Raw genomic sequence first — 20,108 nt, forward strand, 5'->3', positions numbered from 1 at the left:
GGTCCTGGGATCGAGCCCTGCATTGGGCTCCCTGCTCAGTGGGGAGTCTGCTTCTCCCTCTGCCCCTCCCCCTGCTCATGCTCTCTCTCTTTCCCTCACTCTCAAATAAATAAATAAAATCTTAAAAAAAATTTGCTCTTCCAAGTTAGAAATTACTACCACTGAGGACAGTAAAAGCTACCATTTATTGGGCAGTTGCCTTGGGACTAGACTTAGTTCTAAGGGCTTTGAACGCATTGATTTATGTTCTTTCCACTACCATCCTTGGAAATGTGTGTTATTACAGACAGTCCCCAACTCACGATGACTTAATTTTTGAACTTTATGATGGTGTGAAAGAGGTACGCATTCAGTAGAAACCATACTTTGAAGTTTGAATTTCGATTTTCTGCCCAGACTAACAACATGCTGTATGATCCTCTCTTGTGACTCTGGGTGGTGGCAGCTCGCAGTCACACACGTGACACGAGGGAAAACTACCAATACACTGACAACATTCTGGACCCACACAGCCATTCTGTCTCTCACTTTTAGTACAGTGTTCAACAAATTACATGAGATATGCAGCCCTGTATTATAGAAGAGGCTTTGTGTTAGATGATTTTGTCCAACTGTAGGCTAAGGTAAATGTTCTGAGCATGCTTAAGGTAGGCTAGGCTAAGCTATGATGCTCAGTAGGTTGGGTGTATTATATCACTTTCAAATGTTCAATTTACAATGCGTTTATTGGGCTATAGCTCCATCCCCACTGTAAGTTGAGGAAGATCTGTTTTTCCATTTTACCAAAAGGACACTCAGCCTAGAGGCAGCTATTAAGTAAAGGAGTTGAGATTCAGACCCAGCTGCTCCTGACTGTCTCAAAAGATAGTTGTAACATTAAATAACTTATTGAAGCCAGTGAGAAAATGTTCCATAAGTGCATAGCCTCTCTGTAAAAAATATTTAATATATAGAAATAAAATCACGGAAAAATAGACTTTATGATAGAATCCTGAGGTCTTAGTAGTAGAACCTATTTAGTTATAGGTCTAATAAAGATTAATATTTTAGGCAAAATTTCATGTGTAACTTTATGGGAATCTGTCATGATTTTAGTCAGAGCACAGATGTCCAGAGAAGCCTGTAGCTATTTGAATGTGACCAAGGGTTAACTGAGGCATCAGTCATTGATCCGGTCTATTTTTAGCCATGTGGGATGGAGAATTGGATCAACAGCAGTTCTAACCAGTTATGAAACAAACACACTGAGATGGTCAAAAAGTGATTTGGCAGCAAAACTGCTCCCACATAGATGCAATCTAAGGATGATGGAAATATCGAACATATTTAGCTCTGCAAATGTGTGACCTTATCATAATGTTTCTGGGCTTCAAGTGTAAAATGAAGGGGTGGGATAGGCTCATGTTTAATATCAATTTCAGGAGTAAAATCCTCTGGTTTCATAATTGTATAGCCCAAGTTTGAAACCTTCTCAAAATTATATTTCTTTATTTGCCTCTCCTGCTACTGCACAGACATCTTGCAATGCATATAACTCACCATGTCCACTTAAAGTGGGAAGAAATTCAACATTCTCATTTTGTTGTATTAACATGTTGCTATAATTAGACACAGAGGTGGAGAAAGCGAAGAAAGAGAATGCCATAAGAGAACTTGAAATTTTCTGGAAGTACCTGGAACCAATTCTGAATAATGAGAAACCTGAAACAAATCTCTTTGATGTTGCTCGACTTGAATACATGGTCAAGGCAAATAACTACCCTTCTGACTGGGCGGACGGCGAAATGATGGTTAGTACATGGATTTGTGAGTGGTTTGGACATGTGGTAGTGTGGTTTCATTTATCATATTCATTCATTCCACAGACATTTATTGAGCACTGACTATATACATAGCTTTGTGCTCGACTCCTTTTCTTCAAGACAGTGACAACACTGAAAGCCCAGTGATGGTTACAGCCTGGTTCTTTAGCTTTTAGTGTATGAGTTAATGGCAAAGAATAAGATGGAGATGGAAATGAAGGATGGTAATTCTTTTATTTGGTGGCAGGTGGCTTTGAGTCATACATCAACCACGTTCTTGGCAGTAGTCTTAATATATAACATATAATAGTAAATTTTACAGTTTTTCAAATTACATTGTTTTCTTTTTTTTAATGTATCAGTTCAAAATATTGGTTTTCTGGGTCCTTAATTTTATTGCCAAAATTGTATTTTTAATATATTTGGTGGGCAAGGTCTATCTAATAGGATGACTTGGCCCCACCCCAACAATTAACAGGTGTTTTCTGAGAGCATTTACTGGTCCCTGCTACTGAGGATCTTACAGAAAGGCATGACCAAAACCATGAAACAGAGAAGCGGTGTTCAAGGTGCCATACACCTATGTGCTCAGTTATGTGGAACACACACTAAATTTCCTACTAATTCAGAAAAAGAAGAAATGGGATGTATCACAGCGTAATAGCAAATGTTTGATACACTAGGGTGTTTTTAAAAAGAAGGCTGAGTGACTACTTCTCACGCATGTTGTGGAAGATATCCAGGCATCGCTGTTACACAAAACTTCTCAGGTCTCTTTCTGGTTGATCCCCCATTCCAACAAACAGAGGCCCCGGGGTTGGAGTGTGAACATTTCTCACGACCAGAGTCTCTGATTGCGTAACCTTGAGGTGGATGTGCACATGGTGAAGTAAGGAAAACTCTGAGGAGAGGGAGACCCAGATTTGAACCTTGAAGGGTGGACAGGATTTGAATAAGTAACAATATACAGATCAGTTTGAGTTATTAAGACTGTCAACATAAAGCATTAGATGTCACTATGTAGAAACAGAACACTGAATCCTGATACCTTGCCAAAAGTAAGAATAAATATTAGCCTTGTCCTATACATGGAAAAGAAGCTAAGCATAAAGAAGCTGTGGCTGAAGGCAGAGCTTGGTTTAAGCAAAACTGGTTACAACAAGCTCCCTTGGCTTGGCCTCTGTCTCCCGCTTCATCTAGATATCTTCATCTTTTCTGTTTTGTCTTTCACTTCTGCCTCCTAAACCTGAGTTCAGAAAAGAAGGCACTACCTTCTGTCCTTTACTGTTTCATGTCATACCATCTCAAGAACTTGCATACATTTTTGGTTCAAGAGGGCATAGGAGATCACAGCCATATAATTCCTGAACCATAATTCAGAGGAAACAATAAAAAGAGTCTTCGAAGGCAGCCTCAGGCCAAGCATCTTTTGCTCTTGCTCTAGTTAGGGCTCTCTTCTTTGTATTTTATTTACCCCCCAGGTATGGACTGACAAGAGCTGAGTACATCCCATTGCACCTTCAGTACACAGATGTCGTAACACCAAGGCACACAATCACAGCTTCGAAAGACCCAGCACCATTCCCAGCACCCTGCTCCTCCTCCAGTGTCTACAATTTTATGTTCATTAGAAGATTTTAATCACTCCATTTTTAAAGAAAGTGAATTGACTATTTTTTTTAAATATAGAGTAGAAGAATTTAAGTGGCAATTAAAGTTCAGAAAGTTTTATGTTAAAAAAAATATTATCATCTCAGTGGAAATACTAGTTATGGTACAATATTCCTGACCTCCGAACTAGAAAGTTACCATCGAGGGCATCTAGTTGGGCCATGAAAGTAATCGTCAGGAATGAAAACATTCAGTCATCTGGGGAGCCATTTATGGCTGTGCTGCCCAGCTGGACACATTGATCGCCTATCAATCAATTTGCAAGTTTTTATTGAATATCTTCTTCATGTCAGACCAACTGGTCTGGGTCCAACTTCAGTATTTTTTTTTAGAGCCCAAGCGTGCCTATATAAGGTATGATTTGTGGGTGAACAACCCAGCATTGAAGATGATGGGGAAAGAGAGCCTTGAAAACAGTTCAGTCATGGAGTTGGATTTGAAAAGAAAGGCCATTGGGTTTAATATTGAAGAACAAAGTTCACATTAAAATTTAGATCACCTGAGAAACATAAAAGTAATAAATCTACTTCTCGTAGAAATAAACTAACTACATGGTGTGGATACATAATGTCACACACTCAGCTATATATGTAAGTTGGTAATAGCCTCATATCCAAAGCAGAAGCCAGCCAAGGAGTCCTCTTCCTCCCTGGAAGACAGAAAGCATTAGTACCTTTGTACTTTGTCTGCAAACAAGCAGGCTATATTTTTGCTGAACAAAAGGTAACGAAAGGTTTACATCAAATAAATGCCCATCAAGAAGTGCTAACTGCTCATGTAAGACATCTGCAACATCTCAAGTTAAGACCTTGGCTGCTGAAATAATTTTCTGGCTTTTAGCAAGTGATCTGCTGTTTGATTTTAAAAATGAATAAACTAGTTAAGCTAAGGGATCAGAAGGGGCAGAAGTCCTACCATATTTCTCATAAATACAAACAAAAACGTGTTTCTGTGCCAGAATTTGGGTGGACGACTAGCAGGTTGAAACTTAACTGAAGAATGCTCAGTCCTAGTGTAGGCACGTGAAGCCCAGCCTGGCAGCTGTACCTTGAAGGTGGGCAGAGCTCGCACTTCCCTGGACTCCTGCCAGACTGTGATTCACTGGCCCCCCAAGAAGCTATCTCATCCTACCTTACCTCTGTAACTCAGATCTAGGATAAGCCTACTTAATGCTTCTTTGCTTTCAGGCAGGCAGACCTAGTGATAACAGTACTTTTCCAGTTCTGGAAATAAAAGCAAAAGAAATAGGGGTATCTGATCTACAATTTGCTTGCTAGATAATAAAACTTGTGGGTATTAGATACAAAAGCAGTAGACTATCTATATCTTAGGGGTTTTTTCCTCTGACGGTAGCACAGAAGAGATATTGAGGGGTGCCTGGGTGGCTCAGTTGGTTAAGCGACCGCCTTCGGCTCAGGTCATGATCCCAGGGTCCTGGGATCGAGCCCCACATCGGGCTCCCTGCTCAGTGGGAAGCCTGCTTCTCCCTCTCCCACTACCCCTGCTTGTGTTCCCTCTCTCGCTGTCTCTCTCTCTCTCTCTCTCTCTCTGTGTCAATTAAATAAATAAATAAAATCTTTAAAAAAAAAAAGAAGAGATATTGAAATTACCTATCTAATATGTTGTTTTAGAAATTGAGACATCAGAATATAGGCCACGTTGCTGAAATTAATGGACAGGGTGTTTTTCACTTAGTTGAAGCATTCATTAGACTCTTACAGTATTATGCAGCCATACGACCCTCCAAAGGGAACAGTCTGCATTGTGGTGAACAAGATGGTCAAGAAGGGTTCAACAAATGAAGACTCACTCACCATGGCTGGGATTCAGTGATTTGGGGAAGTGCTTGGTTTAGCTGTTAAGAGGGAAATGAACTATACATCTGATTCCAACAACAAAACACTAATAACTAACTGTCATTAATTTTCTCACCTGTAGCTGGAATTGGGTACCGATATTTTTGAAAATATTGCCTGTTTGATGTATGACACCCTGGATTGGAAGAGGCAGCACCAACACTATCTGGAAAGCATGCACCTTATCAATATCCCACAAGTGGTTAATGAGAAACCTATCTTGGAAGCCCTGTCAATTACTGAGGTAGCACATTCTGGGATGTCTTTAGTGGGCTGAATGATCAACTGAACAAATTGATTTTCACATTTGTAAAACACACGAAGGAAAAATTACATAAATACTTGTAGGAAGGAAATTCTGCCTGCTGGGATTTAAGTCGTGAGGGTGGGAACAAGGAGAGGCCCCCAGGCACAACACTAAAGCTCCCTAACTACCTGCCACATGGAGAGTTGATGCTAGAAGCCACGTTCAGCACCTGGAACAAGAAGAGGGCTATTGATAAATTAATCATGGTATATATTTAGCACCTACCATGTGCTAGCCTTGCACAAGGTGCTGGCAATAATGAACAAGACTCCTCCCCTGTCCCCCTTGTTGAGGTTAACTTTTAAAGAGGATGGCAGTCATGTCAACGGTGGTTTCAACATAGCATAGTGAGAACAGTCAGCTCAAGCTGCAGGAGAAACACTGAAAATTTGGTACCTAACCTGACCTGGAGAGGAACAGCAGGGGAGAGGGAGGAGTCAGGAGAGCCTCACCCAGCCGGGTAAGTGATGTGGTGAAGGCTATGTGTGATTTGCCTACAGGAAAGCCTGGTGGAAGAAGGGACAGAAAGGCATTCTCAAGAAAGGGGCAAAGGTGGATGTACACAGACATGGGGTCAAAGGAAAGAACTATTAGGGCACAAGCCAGGACTACAGGATAAGTCTGTGCTCCCAGGTAGTAGTGCAAAATGGAGAACAACAACACAAACTCCCACTGGAAAATGGAAGCAGATGTCCTTTGGTGCTGAGTTAAAGAGTTTGGGTTGTTCCTGGAAGGTGATGGGGAACCATTGAAGGACTCGAAAAGGGAGAATGGTGTGATTCTAAGTCACCCAGGGACCAGTGCCCCATCTTCCCATCCCTTTCCTGGCAATTGCTCAATAGGCTCTTTTAGGGAAAACTGAAAAGTGTCCATACCTGTTAACTTCTTCCCTTCCTCAGACAAAACCCTTTCGTTTGCTCCTAATATTAGCCAATGATTCTGTGGTGTGAACATCATACAATCTCAGAATCCTGTCAGACCCCATCATACCCGCATTTGACGAAAGCATCTCTCATCTGGATATCTCAGTCGTCTCTTTTGAATTCTTCTACTTTTAGGCACCACAACCTGTTGCTCCAACCCCTGGCAAGAAGAAAGCACAGAATGAGGAACCACAAGCGCCCCCATCAGGCACGTATGAAACCCGAAGACCAACACAGTGAGCTAGTGCATTAAGGACTACTGGCTGTCCTCCATCTTGCTTTCAGACATCCCTCCACCTACATGTCCCGCTCTCATTAGTGCACGGTGACAGTTTGAATTTATGGATAAAATTTTGATGGAAGAAATGGAGAACACATCTTATTTGAGCAGTGATATATTGTATATTTTACAGTGGCTTTTGTCGGCACAACTGAAGTAGACATGAGATATTATAATGACTTGCTGAATCCGATTCCAGAAGAATTCATCTCTGTGCCCCTGATAGTGCATTGTATGCTGGAACAGGTAGGTGGGTACATGCCGAAGATTCTTTCCCAGCTGGGTAACCTTGAGTCCATCACTTCATCTCTCTTTGCTTTTGGTTTTGACTATTTTAAACTACACACATAATCCCTGAGTGTATTCTCCTTTACAAAGATTATGGAACACTTTAGATAAAACTAAATTTACTTTGACCATCTGCCTTAATCCCCTTTCTTTTGCTATGCTCTGGAACAATTGATCTCACATCCCCTGAAGTTTCGTGAGATGTATCCTTCAAACTGTGTCTGGTGTCATTTTAACGGACAAGAAAGAGGAGGTAGCCAGGTGGATGGGTGGTTAATGGTCTTTATCTTTAAAATTTCTTTTATACTTGTAAATTTAATCAGATCTTTCTCTTCCTGAGGCCAATTTTAGTCATTAGTATTTTTTAATAAATATGCCAATTTCATTTGTGTTTTCAATATCGTATAAAGTTCTTTATTCACTTATATGCATTTTAAAATTTGTTTGGCATTTGGTTGTTCTCCTTTTCTACGACTGATGTTATTTATTTGTCCCCTCTCTCTTCTTGATCATGGTTGTCAATGGTATATCTATTGTATTGGTTTTTTCAAAGAACTAGCATTTTACTTCCTTGATCAACTCCTTTCTACTTTCTGTTTAATTAATTTCTTCATTTCTCTTTATTATTTCCTTCTTTCTGATTTCTTTGAGTTTATTTTGCATTTCATTTTAATCAAAAGCTTACTTCTTTTATTTTCAGGCTTTTTGCTTTACTTAAGGCTACACATTTTCCTTTGAGTATTTCTTGGGCTGCCATCTTGATGCTTTCAATCTCTTCAGTTCTAAATCTTTTATTTTCATTTCCATTGTTTATTGTCAATTCCTAGTTTTATTGTATTATGGTCAGTAAACATGATCTGCATGTTAAAAAATGTTTTTAAATATCCTGAGCTTCCTGTGTGACCTGAGGTACGTGGTCAATTCTCATGAGTTTTCTATATGTGTTTGAAAAATGTTATTATAAATAAACTCATTTAATTCTTAGAACAACCCTATGAAGCAGAAACTATTTTTGTTCCCCATTGTACAAATAAGGAAACTGAGGCATAAAAAGGTTAAGTAACTTGCCCAAGTGTAAGTCTCAGAAACTGCTTTAGAGCCTAGTCAATCTGAATGGAAAAGTGTTTTGATGGCATTGCTTTGTTGTCTTCTTTCTTCTAATGTTGCTGAAAAATCGCATGTCAATCTGATACTTTTTTCTTTGTAAATAATCTGTTTTTTTCTTTCTGGCAGCTATTAGAGTTTTCTCTTTATAATTCATAACACAAGGCTTTGTTCAGGTAGGGTTTTGTTTTATCATTGTCATTAACAATCTGAAGGACTATAATCTGGTTTCTGATTACATTCTAAATAAAATCAAAATTCCTTACATTGGAAGACCCTAAAACTATGGGTCTGGACTGATCTGTCATCTCATCTCCTGCCCCCCTCACCACACACACACACACACATACACACACACACACACACTCTTACTACTCATCATCTACATAGGCCTTCTGGGTTTTCCTCAACTACACTACTTAATTCCACTTTAGGTTTTTGCTCCCATTTCTTTTCCTAGAAAGTTCTGCACTCACATGTCTGCCTGGAGGATACTTCTTCTCATTCAGTGCCCAGTGGAAATTGTATTCCTTAGCCTTTCTCCCACCTGACCCAAAGGAAGCCCCTGACAACACAAAGTGATTTTTACCACATCACCTGGTTTTATTTTCTTACCAACAACCACTCTTCTTAAAATAACTTATTTGCTTTGTGTCTTACCTTCCCCCTTTCACTAGAATACAAGCTCCATGCAAGCAGGGAATTAATCTAATCTTGTTCACCGCTGTATGCCCAGTGAACCATAACCACACCTAACCCACAGCAGACACTGAATCTGTATTTGCTGAATTAAATATACCTTCGAATATTATTTTTTATTGATTTATCCTTTTATTGGATGGTGGAACTTCTGGGTTTTCCTCCTTGTCTTTTACATTTTCCATCAATTTTATCTTTTTGGGAATTCCAGCTTAACTTCCAATTAATTCATTCTTCAGTGGAGTCCAGTCTGCTCTTGAAGTTTTTTCTCAACAATAAATGTCTTTAATTTATAAATTCTCCAACTTCTTTTTACAACTGCCTGTCATTGTCCTTATTGCATGGATGTAACACATTCCTTTATGTCTCTGAATATTCAAATGTTTAAAGTCCTGTTCAGACTCTATCATCTTTTTTACCTCCAGTATACATTTTTATGTCTGCTTTAGTTTTCTAACCAATTAGAAAAGCACACTCACAGTTGCCTTTCATTACCCCATAAGGTTTCTGGGAGACCAGTAGTTTTATTATATTAATAAATTTATAAAAGCTGAAAAGCCCTATAGAGCTTGCAGTATCATCATTTTATTTATCTTAGTCTTTATTATTTTATTCAACTCAACTAAAAGCAACAAACATTTATTAAGCACCTGGTATATTACAGGCAGCAGCAGATGACCTCAGTGCCTGACCCAGAGAAGGCAACCAATAATAGTGTTGATTGAAAAAAAGCTTATAATAATAGGATGAAAAAAATTGAAATATAAGAGGAATGGGATAGGATTTTCCAAGACAAGATATTAGAGTTTAACATTTCAGAGGTAGAACAGTTTTGAGTGGTCTTCTGTGATTGGAGTGGGTCCAAGAGATGATCGGAGATAGAGAGTGGAGATATGAGTGGCTCTTTGGAAAGTAAGGAGTTGACAAAAGGTGAAGGATGGAAGGCTATTTTGTTATCCATCTATAGCAGTGGTTTTCAACAGCAGCTGATTTTTACTCCCAGGGGACATTTGGCAATGTCTGAAGATATTTTTGGTTGTCACAATTGGAGGGGTGATACTGGCATCAAACGGATCGAGGCCAAGGGTACTGCTAAACATTCTCCATCGCACAGAACCGAACCCACAACAAATAACTGTCTAATTCAGTTCTAAGGTTGAGAAACCCTGTAAAACTATGTGAAATTGCAGAGCATGATTGCAGGATATAAGGTGAAGAGAAAAGCTATAAATAAGGTGCCTACCTTGATTACATTTCAACTTCTTTTGTTTGCCAGGTAAAACTGAACAGGCCACATAATCTTTCTAGACCTCAGTTTCCCTCTATAAAGGAGACTATTACCCTTTACTGATCTCACCATCTATCACTCTTTTGAAGAAAGAATGAGGACTTGACCTGAACCCCAGTTCCTCCCATTCAGTAGCCTGCGGCTTGCACCAGTCACTAACTTCAGTCACCCTAGCTCTTCCTCTGTAAAATTAAGATAATATCTACTCCACAGTGTCTCTGTGACGCTTAAATGAGATAATGTAAGAGAAGATGCCCCATACAGTGCTTGGCATATGGTAGGCACTCAATAAATACTTACTGAACCCAAAGGTGGGGGCGGTTTCGAATGCTTCAAGAGAAAGAGTAAATCATTAAGAAAAAAATTTATTATATTGTTATTTTGATTTTTGTCATAGTAAATTTTCCTGTTTACCATTTGTGTTTTGTGTTATCTATTCTCATGCATACGTTAAAATTATATCTACTTTAATGCATGCGTTGTAAACATTTTCTTTTTTACTTTGGTATACGCTGCCACTTTTTGTCATCACCGTATGTTATTGGTAGAGACCGCTTTGTTTTTACTAAGAGCAATGGAAATATGTGTCAGTAAAGAGCTGACCATCAAACTGACTCCTCCCACCTGTTTACTTTAACAGGTTGTGGCAACTGAAGAAGACCTCGTCCCGCCCAGCCTGGTGCAGCCGCCTCCTAGAGCAGATGGGCTGGACCACAGAATTGCAGCTCACATTGTGTCCATCCTGCCCTCTCTCTGTCTCACAGAGAAGGAGAAAAAGGTCAGATGGCATGAGATATCCAAAGAGCTTGCATGCTTTGAAAAAGTATGGATTCTCTTTTTAAGTCACTATATTTCAATTTGAATAGAATCTCCATGAAATATTCTTATCTGAAGAAGAAAATGAAAGCAAAGCAGTGCCCAAAGGCCCTCTCCTATTGGACTATCATGATGCACATGCTTACAAGAAGTATGCTCTAAAGGTAATAATAATTGGGTTTCCCTGAGGAGAAGTGATGCAAGAAAGCCTTGTTTGTAATCATTCGTTGAAGAAATTGGGGTTAGATAGTTTCACTGATGGAATTAAAAGTAATATTCAAAATGGATACCTGCTTGCAAAGTGAGACCTCAGGAAATAGAGGTGCATATGGGAGCAAAGAAAACTTGTCTAATTATAGAGGCCCAGTTAACCATTTAATTGATTGTGAGTACACCAAATTTGCATTAAAACCTTATAGTTATTTGCTTTAGCTATCTTAACAATGTGAACAACTAGTGGAAGCCAGAGAAGGATCTCAGAAGGGAGAGATGAATATATATGAGACTTTGGCAGTTTGTCACAGCAAGTGAAGGATCCATCATTTCTGTGCACCAGGAACCTCTGGCAAAGTGAGAACGAGCTTTTTTGACCTTCAGCAAAATACCAACAGTTTGTCTTCCCCAATTACGATTGATTTCCCCTGTTTCCAAATAATGAGAGCGAAGGTATCAGGTTTTGCCTTCTCCATATGCATAAGGCACTTGACAGCTTACTCTAATGTCTTCTGTCATGTTGCTCTTTTTCATCAGGACCAAAAGAATTTTGACCCAGTTCAAATTGAGCAGGAGATGCAGTCCAAGTTGCCACTGTGGGAATTCCTTAAATTCCCTCTGCCCCCGCCATGGAACAGCACTAAACGTCTAGCTACAATTCATGAGCTCATGCACTTCTGTACAAATGGTGAGTAGATTTTTTTGCCTTAGTTTAAATTCATTCATTTATGGTCATATGTGCTTCTTAAGATTACACTCCTATTTGCAAAAAGTATTTTAGTTATTGAAAGAGCTTTCAGAGACTGAGGTGGGTATTTTGATTCTCTAACCTTGAATAATGTCATTAGCAATAGTATGACAGCTATGATGCATAACATTCTTCAATTTGATGCCCTGGGTCTTCTTTCCACTGCGTTTCCATGACAAGAATAATCTGCTTCTTCCTTCTTTTTCCCTGCAACCCACCCCCACATCCCTTCCTTGACATCATTGCAGAAAGCATGGTGATCCCTATCCTAGGTAAAAGCACAGAGTAGAGAGCCCCCCTGGCGGTGTGGTGCCTAGAGTGTGTTGATTCAAGTTCACCTCCTCTCATAGAAGGAAGGGTCATTTTATAATCTTTGAGGACAGCGGAAAGAGAGGTAATTTTGAGAATCTAAAATCAGCTTCTCATTGCAGAGTTCACTGAGATTTTAGATACAGTCATCTCCTTCAAAAACTGTATTTCCAGGGCTGCCTGGGTGGCTCAGTCAGTTAAGTGTCTGACTTCGGCTCAGGTCATGATCTCAAGGTCCTGGGATGGAGCCCCACATCTAGCTCCCTGTTCAGCTGGGGGTCTGCTTGTCCCTCTGCCTCTACCCCTCAGCCTGCTCATGCTCTCTCTTTCTCTGTTTCTCAAATAAATAAATAAAATCTTTAAAAAATAAAAACCAACTTTATTTCCACTTGAAGCGATCAGCAGATACATTCCCACTTACAAGAAGGAACATGAAATTATAGACATCTTTATTTGACAAGAAAGCATTTACCCTAGAAAAGAGAAAAGTGCCTCGTTTCATTTCTCACTCTAAGCAAATCATGAAATATTTTATTCTTGATTTGTTCTTTGATTTTTAAGTAGACGTAATGGTAAGGAAACAACAAAATCTTTGGACTACTGTCATGTCATCACCTCATGGAAAAGCAGGGGAGAGCCTACCCAACTGGGTATGTGGAGAACTTTGTTTACATAACCGCCCTGTTACTGATGTTCCTGAGAATGTGTGTCCTTTGCCTATATCCTGCCACACTCCACCTCTCCTTCTGCCTGTGGTATGACTCCATGCTCTCTCCACCCTGTCTTACACACAGCACAGGATTCTTGTTTCTGTTGCTGCCATTGCCACGTCACACATATCCTGCTTACGTGTCCCCTCCAAAACCCTTGCTCCTCTTCTTCTCTCCTCTTCTCTCTATCAGCACTTCATACTTAACAGATCCAAAACCAAACTCTTGACTCCCTGAAATTTGTCCCTTCATCGTCCTCCTTATTTCAGTAAATGGCAACTGTTTTCTTCCCAAACCTAGAGTCATCCCTGATTCCTCTTTGTTTCTTATGCCCCACAACCAATACCACCACATCCCTCGCTGCCATGGCAGCCCAGGCCACTGTCACCTCTCACTTGGACTATTTCAATAGCTTTCCAATTGGTCAACAGGCTTTCACTTTTTCACCTAGACTTTTTTTCATGCAATAACCAGAACCATCCTTCCAAAATGTTAGTCACACCATGTACCCTCTTAACTCAGAATTCTCTAGTGGCCACCCATGTCACTCAAAGAATAATCTACACTGTTCTGCCACCCACTTTTGGAGCTCATCACCTGTCAAGGTCTCATCATTCCACTCCACTCATTCTACATTGGCCTTGCTGTGATTCCTTGAACCTGTTGGTCAACCCCTTGCCTCAGGATCTTTGCACTTGCTATTTCTCCTGCCTCCATCCCTTTCCTTCCAGATATTCACAGGACTTACTCTCCCGCTTCCTTCATATTTTTGCTTAATTGCTTAGAGGGTTTTTCTCTGACTACCTTATATAAAAAAAGAAGCCCCTCCCTAACCGCTATCACTTTTTACCCCCTCTCCTGGCTTTATCCTTCTTATCATCTCTGATATGGCATACACTTATCTGTTTGCCCTGTTTCCAGCCACCGGAATAGATACTCTAGAAGATCCGGAGTTCACTACTAACTTTACTGCTGTGGTCCCAGCTTTTACTATAATCCTTGACAACTAATATGTGCTCAAAAGATGTTTGCAAAATGAATGAATGAGCAAACTTTCCTTAATTCTGTAACTTTTCCCTTTTCCCTGTCTCTCTTCTGAATTGCCTCATGTTTTTCCCAAAAGAGCCCTCCCTGTGTCCTCATTTCTATTGGAGAAAAAGTGGAGGTTACCACGGAATCATTGATCTGCCACAATCATTTTACTTTTCCTCATGGAATCCCATGATTATTTGCTAATACCTACCTCCCACCCCTCTGCCCTGAACTTCTAAAGTGCAAGAACCAAATCTTTTCTTTGAATTTCAGGGACCTATGACAAAGCCTAATACATAGAAAAGAAAGACGAGTGAGCAAGCAAGGGAGGGAGGGAGTGGGCAAATGGATAAATAAATGCTGTGAGAAAATAAATGCACAAATGAATAGGGTCAATTGAAAGCTGATAATCTTTGAAGAGCAATTATGGAAAGTGCTACACCAGTTGAAGTGGGTGAAAAGAGGCCTTTTCTGAGCCCTAAGGAACAATAAAACCTACTGAATATAAAGTATATGTTAGACACAAGTGAGCAATTTTTTTTTTTACTTCAAATGAGAACAGTAGCAAAGGTGCTTTTGCTTAAAAATGATAAGTTTTAAACATATTTAACCAATATGGTACCCTGGAAAGTCCATGTGAATTAGTACTAATACACCTAATACTGATTAAGCTATGAAGCAATTTGTGAGCATTGTCTTGATAGATTATATCTTGACTGTGCAGCTTTCTTATTATTAGGTACTATCCATATTTGTTGCAAAATTGTGGAGCCCATGTTTAAAGTCAGGTCAACACCCAGCGTGACGTGACTCCCTTGTCATCGTGGTGGACAGACCCCCTGGCTGCCCCTCTGTTAGCCCTGTACCATGTGGTAATAAGAGCATTCCTAGCAGCATAGTTCCTGCTTTCTTACAGAAGTCTTGAGCTGGAATGAAGTAGAACGAGCCTTTAAAGTGTTTACTTTTGAGAGCCTGAAACTCTCTGAGGTTAATGAAGAAGGAAAGCTAATGCCTTCTGAGATGATGTATGGGACAGATTCTGAGATGTTCAACATACCATGGGACAACCCTGCCAGATTTGCTAAACAGATAAGGCAGCAATACATCATGAAAATGAATGTCCAAGAGGCCAAACCCCAAACAGGTACACTGCATGGAGGGAATCAAAGGAATTCTTACATTTTATGATTGTCAATTTTTCTAGCATTATATCTAATGGATTCTCTTCAAACTGACTAGATACTGAAACCAAAGACAGAATTCTATTTGTGGATCAGAATTGGTCAACATCTGTGCAAGAGGATGAGATCTCTAAAGAACCTTCAGATGCTCGTCAGTCTGATTCTAATAATATGAAGCATTCTGACCCGAACAGTAAGGAACTCTTAGACCCTGATAATATACAGCTGTCAGAGCACGAGACTAGTTTGAAGACTCAGATCCAGTCTGGGCCTTCAGGTGAGCAAACGTGTGTCTGTGTGTGTGTGCGTGTGTGTGTGTGTACACTATTATAGGATGTATTAGCCCCCAAAATGATTCAAGAAACATTATCTAAATTTAAATGCCTCCCTATTTCAACTGAAGACTGTTTAATAGCTAAGTTAAAATTAAACTTTGCTACTGAGTGTTATTATTCAGTCCTTGTTATTTCAACCCTTGTTTTTAAAAATATCCGAAGGCCTGTTAGTCCACTTTTACCTTAGTAAATACAGTAAGGTGAACATAATTAAAACTTTCATTAGTATTTCATAGGGTTATTGTAATTATATGAAAAAAATATTAAAAATTACCTTCAATAAATAGTGAACTGCCCACTACAGAGCTTGGTACAAAATCAATGCTCAATGAAGAACAAGGATTCCCTTTCTCTCTTCTTTATAGTTCAGGTAATGACTCTTACTGTAGAATATACCATCATAAATATTGTTATATTAGGAGCTATAGAAGCATAGGAGACTGTTAGGCTAAATTTATTGAGCTATCTTATGCACAGCTATCAGATTAATTACCCCAAATCCAGCTGTTCGTTTCCTGCTTACAACCCTCAATGGCTCCCTACTAACAGAACCCAACACTTTGGCCTGCTATACGTGCTTCTGCAGTCGTACCAAATTACTTTTCCAAAACCTTTCTGCTTTTTCCCTTTTGCTCACTCATGCCATGCTCTAGGCAAATAGAATTAAGCTCTATTTCCTCTACACAGCCTGCTGTTTTCAATCTCTGTGTCTTTCCTCCACAATACCCTCCACCCGGAGTTCTCTTTTTGATTATGATTAAGATTTCAGTGGCACTTCCATAAAGCTTTGTTAGATGTGTCCCTCTCGAAATGGCTCCCTTAGCATTCCCATGGTCATAATTAATCTGTGCTTCCTTTATGGCATTAGTTATCATTTCCTACTACTTATTATAATTATTCATATGGCTATATTAAGTTTCCATAGTACTATAGCTTTTTAGAGGTCACAGGTATGCTTATCTTAAAAATATTAATGGTATACTGGACCATAAAACACATCTCAGCAAATTTTCACAGGATTAAAACTACAGAGTATACTCTCAAAACCCAGTGAACTTATGGTGGCCATTAGTTATGAAAAATAATGAGAAGACACCCAAATTTTCAAAGAGAAAAAGTCACAATAGAAATTAGGAAAGATTTCAAGTTGAATGGTAATGAAAATACTGAATATCAAAATTTCTATAATGCAACTAAAGCAAGGGATACTCAGAGAGAAGCTCACAGCTTTAAATGAATACATTTTTAAAAGAAAGAAAAATTAATTAGCTAAACATCAACCTCAAGTTCTTAGATAAAGATGAACAAAATAAATCCAAATAAAGTGAAAGGAAGAAAAAAATAAGTAAATTATTGACATAGAAAATATAGATGTGTGGGCACCTGGGTGGCTCAGTTGGTTAAGCATCTGCCTTCGACTCAGTTCATGATCCCAGGGTCCTGGGATCGAGTCGCACATCAGGCTTCCTGCTCAGTGGGGAGCCTGCTTCTCTGCCCCTCCCTGGCTTGTTCTCTCTCTTTCTCTCTCTCTCTCGCACATGTGCTCTCTCAAATAAGTAAATAAAATCTAAAAAAAAAAAGAAAATATAGATGTAATAAGGAAGAACAAATACTACAAAAGTCTGGTTCTTTGAAAATACTTTTAAAATTTGATAATTTTTTTAAATAAAAGGCAGACCACAAAAAAAGGAAGCATGAATAACCTTATTAGTAATAAAGCCATAGCAGGAATAAAAATCATCAGGAATAAAGAAATAGACTTTCCTCTGATTCTACAGAAATGTAAAAAATAGTAGGAGGATATGAACAACTTTATTCCACTAAATCTTAAAATAAAATGAGCAAATCACTAGAAAAGTATATCTTACCAACAATGACTCAAGAAGAAATAGAAACATGAATAGTGTTGTAATCATTTAAATAAATTAAATCAATAATTAAAGATCCTCCTGAATAAGACATACCAAACCCAAATGATCTTATTTACAAGTGATACCAAAACTCAAAAAAAAGAAATAATTCTAATCTTATTATTTATCTATTTGAGAGAAAGAGTGACAGAGCACAAGCAGGGGGAACAGTTGAGGGAGAGGGAGAAGCAGGTTCCCCACCAAGCAGGGAGCCCAATGCGGGGCTCGATCCCAGGACCCTGGGATCATGACCTGAGCCGAAGGCAGACGCTTAACCATCTGAGCCACCCAGGTGCCCCGAAATAATTCTAATCTTAAAAATTATTCCCAGAAATAAAAAATGGATATCCTCCCCTACTCATTTTACAAAGCTAGCATAAACCTTATAATAACACAGTCAAGCATAGTACAACAAAAGAAAATTATAAATCAAACTCATTCATTAACATAGATGCAAAAATCCTGAATAAAATATAAGTAAACTGATCTAGCAATATACAAAATGATAATAATACAGAACAAACAAGTTGTTTTTATAACAGAAATAGAGGAAAAACATACATTATAAAAATTAATATAATTTATCAATTAACACTGAGAAAAATGATATCATCATCTCAATAGATGCAGAAAAAGTGCTTAAAACTCTATAGCAATTTATGAAAGAAATCTTAGCAAACTAGCAAGAGAAGGAAAATTCTCTACCTTATAAGGTTTATTCTTAAATTACTACAACAAACATTATATATCAAGATGAAAAGTTGAAAGATTTCCCTCGGCTCCAGGAAGCTATCTACTATAAACACTTGTATTCAATATTACATTGGAGATGCTAGCCAACTCAGTAAGGCAAGAAAAAGAGATAAAAGTGTAAGGTTTGAAAAGGAAGAAATAAAATTATTACTATTTGTAAATATTGTAAATGTAGAAATCCCAAAATAATCCACACAAAGACATCAGGATTAATATGATAGCTTAACAAGGAAGTCATGGTTATGAAAGGACACACATAAGATGTCTGCAGTGCTGGGTCTTTTCTTTCCCATTATCCATTAAACTACACATTTATAGTCTATGTACTTCTCTGCATGTGTTATAATTTATAATTTTTAAAAGCATTAAACAAGAGTAAGTGGTTTGTGGCACAAGAGAACAGTTATTAAGTCAGTATTGACTGAATGGTCATCTTGCCATTTTCATTAATTTAGATGATGATAAAAGAGAAAGTCATCGATGGAGTAGAATTAGGGAAAATCTGCTTGCTTAGTAGAGCAGATAAGTGAGGGTGAGGGGGACAGAGAGAAGGAGATAACATTTTTTTTAGCATTGTCCTGCTATATTCCAAGCACTCTGCTAAGACATTTTACATGTATTAACTAGTATTTGATATAAACCTCAAGTCTGTGAGTAAGATGCTATTATCCTAATTCTAAAGATGAGGAGTTGAAGACTCAGAAGGGTTAAGCGACTTGTTCAACTACATACGAGTAGGAAGTCAGGATTCCAAAAGAGAGCTAACTCCAAACCAATGCTTCCTCCACTGTGTCTTGTGGCTTCCTCAGTCCCAGAAACTCCTTGTCTAGTGGTTTAGTCATACTCATCGTCTCTTCTTCATGCTGATACTTAACCTGATTTTGTTACCAAAAGGGTTGATTCCCTATTTCTCTAAGTCCCTTACCTATTAGCCAAGCTCACAAAAATAATTAAGCCAAATAAGTTAACCTGGGATGTTATGCTATTATGCATCCTGTGGGAATGTAAATATATGACAAAGAAGTCACTTTGTGTTCATGTGGATCCAGAATAAGCCAGGAGAGATATAAGGCCTGAGATTTTTTTCTTTGTATTTTGTTTTTTTCTTTAGAGCAACTGGTGTATAGTTTTCCTCAGGCAACTTTTGCCACCTGGTGGTCAAACCATGTAAATTGGCATTCCAGATCCTGGTGGAAAATAGATGGTTAGAGCAACTCTAAATTGTCAGGGCTAAAAATGCTATAATGGATAGTATATCCTAGAGGCTGAGCAATCTTAAGAACTAAGCCCCCACAACCAATAAGGGATCCTATATGATGTATGTTGATCCACATCAAGGAACTCTTACAGTTGGACAGGGGAGGGTGGCTGAGCCTTGGTATTTCACTGTGGCTGTTAACGTCTAAGGAAATTTGTTGTTGTTGATCTTGCATTTTCCCCCTAACTCTGAATCATATTTCTAAAGCAGCCACTTGAAATCATTTTAAGCAAAGCAGAAATTGTCCATGTATTTCCTGCACAACCATCTTAGCATCAAATACATATAAAAACCTGTTCCTGGATGTGAAGGACTAAATATTTGTGCTTTTCTTACCAAACACTGGATTTCCATCTGAGACTGTTTTTGAACTTGACAGGGCCTATTGGATATTTATGAAAAACCTGAGAGTTGATAACCGTGAGGCTATAGGTTTAGATGTGCCCTTTATGCTTGTTGGGTGTTTTTTTAATAAAGTAACTGCTTTGCAGAGGGATCTTGTTATCTCTAAAGTAAAACAGATTAGGAAAGCTGTTTTTCAAAGGGATGAGAAAGCATCCATTTCCAGATGTGTCAAAAACTACTGAATCACACTGTCACAGGATTATGCGGTTGAAGGCAGAAT

The 20,108-nt window shown here is 38.7% G+C and overlaps 1 protein-coding gene across 4 annotated transcripts in view; it reads left to right on the plus strand.

Annotated features, from left to right (window-relative positions):
* The window catches only part of SPAG17 (sperm associated antigen 17), a 235,062-nt gene that overhangs the window by 80,860 nt on the left and 134,094 nt on the right, over positions 1-20,108 (plus strand). For 3 of the 4 annotated variants that reach the window (XM_034990187.1, XM_034990186.1, XM_034990188.1), the window contains 9 exons: positions 1,609-1,790; positions 5,412-5,573; positions 6,695-6,767; positions 6,973-7,085; positions 10,859-10,996; positions 11,085-11,198; positions 11,785-11,935; positions 14,963-15,190; positions 15,286-15,504. In XM_034990187.1, coding sequence (XP_034846078.1) covers positions 1,609-1,790; positions 5,412-5,573; positions 6,695-6,767; positions 6,973-7,085; positions 10,859-10,996; positions 11,085-11,198; positions 11,785-11,935; positions 14,963-15,190; positions 15,286-15,504 — 1,380 coding nt within the window. The remainder of the gene's footprint in view (positions 1-1,608; positions 1,791-5,411; positions 5,574-6,694; positions 6,768-6,972; positions 7,086-10,858; positions 10,997-11,084; positions 11,199-11,784; positions 11,936-14,962; positions 15,191-15,285; positions 15,505-20,108) is intronic. The other variant, XM_034990189.1, reaches the window with a different exon arrangement.

This window comes from Mirounga leonina, unplaced genomic scaffold (genome assembly GCF_011800145.1).
Source record: "Mirounga leonina isolate KUSES-001 unplaced genomic scaffold, KU_Mleo_1.0 Mir_507, whole genome shotgun sequence".
Lineage (NCBI taxonomy): Eukaryota > Metazoa > Chordata > Mammalia > Carnivora > Phocidae > Mirounga > Mirounga leonina.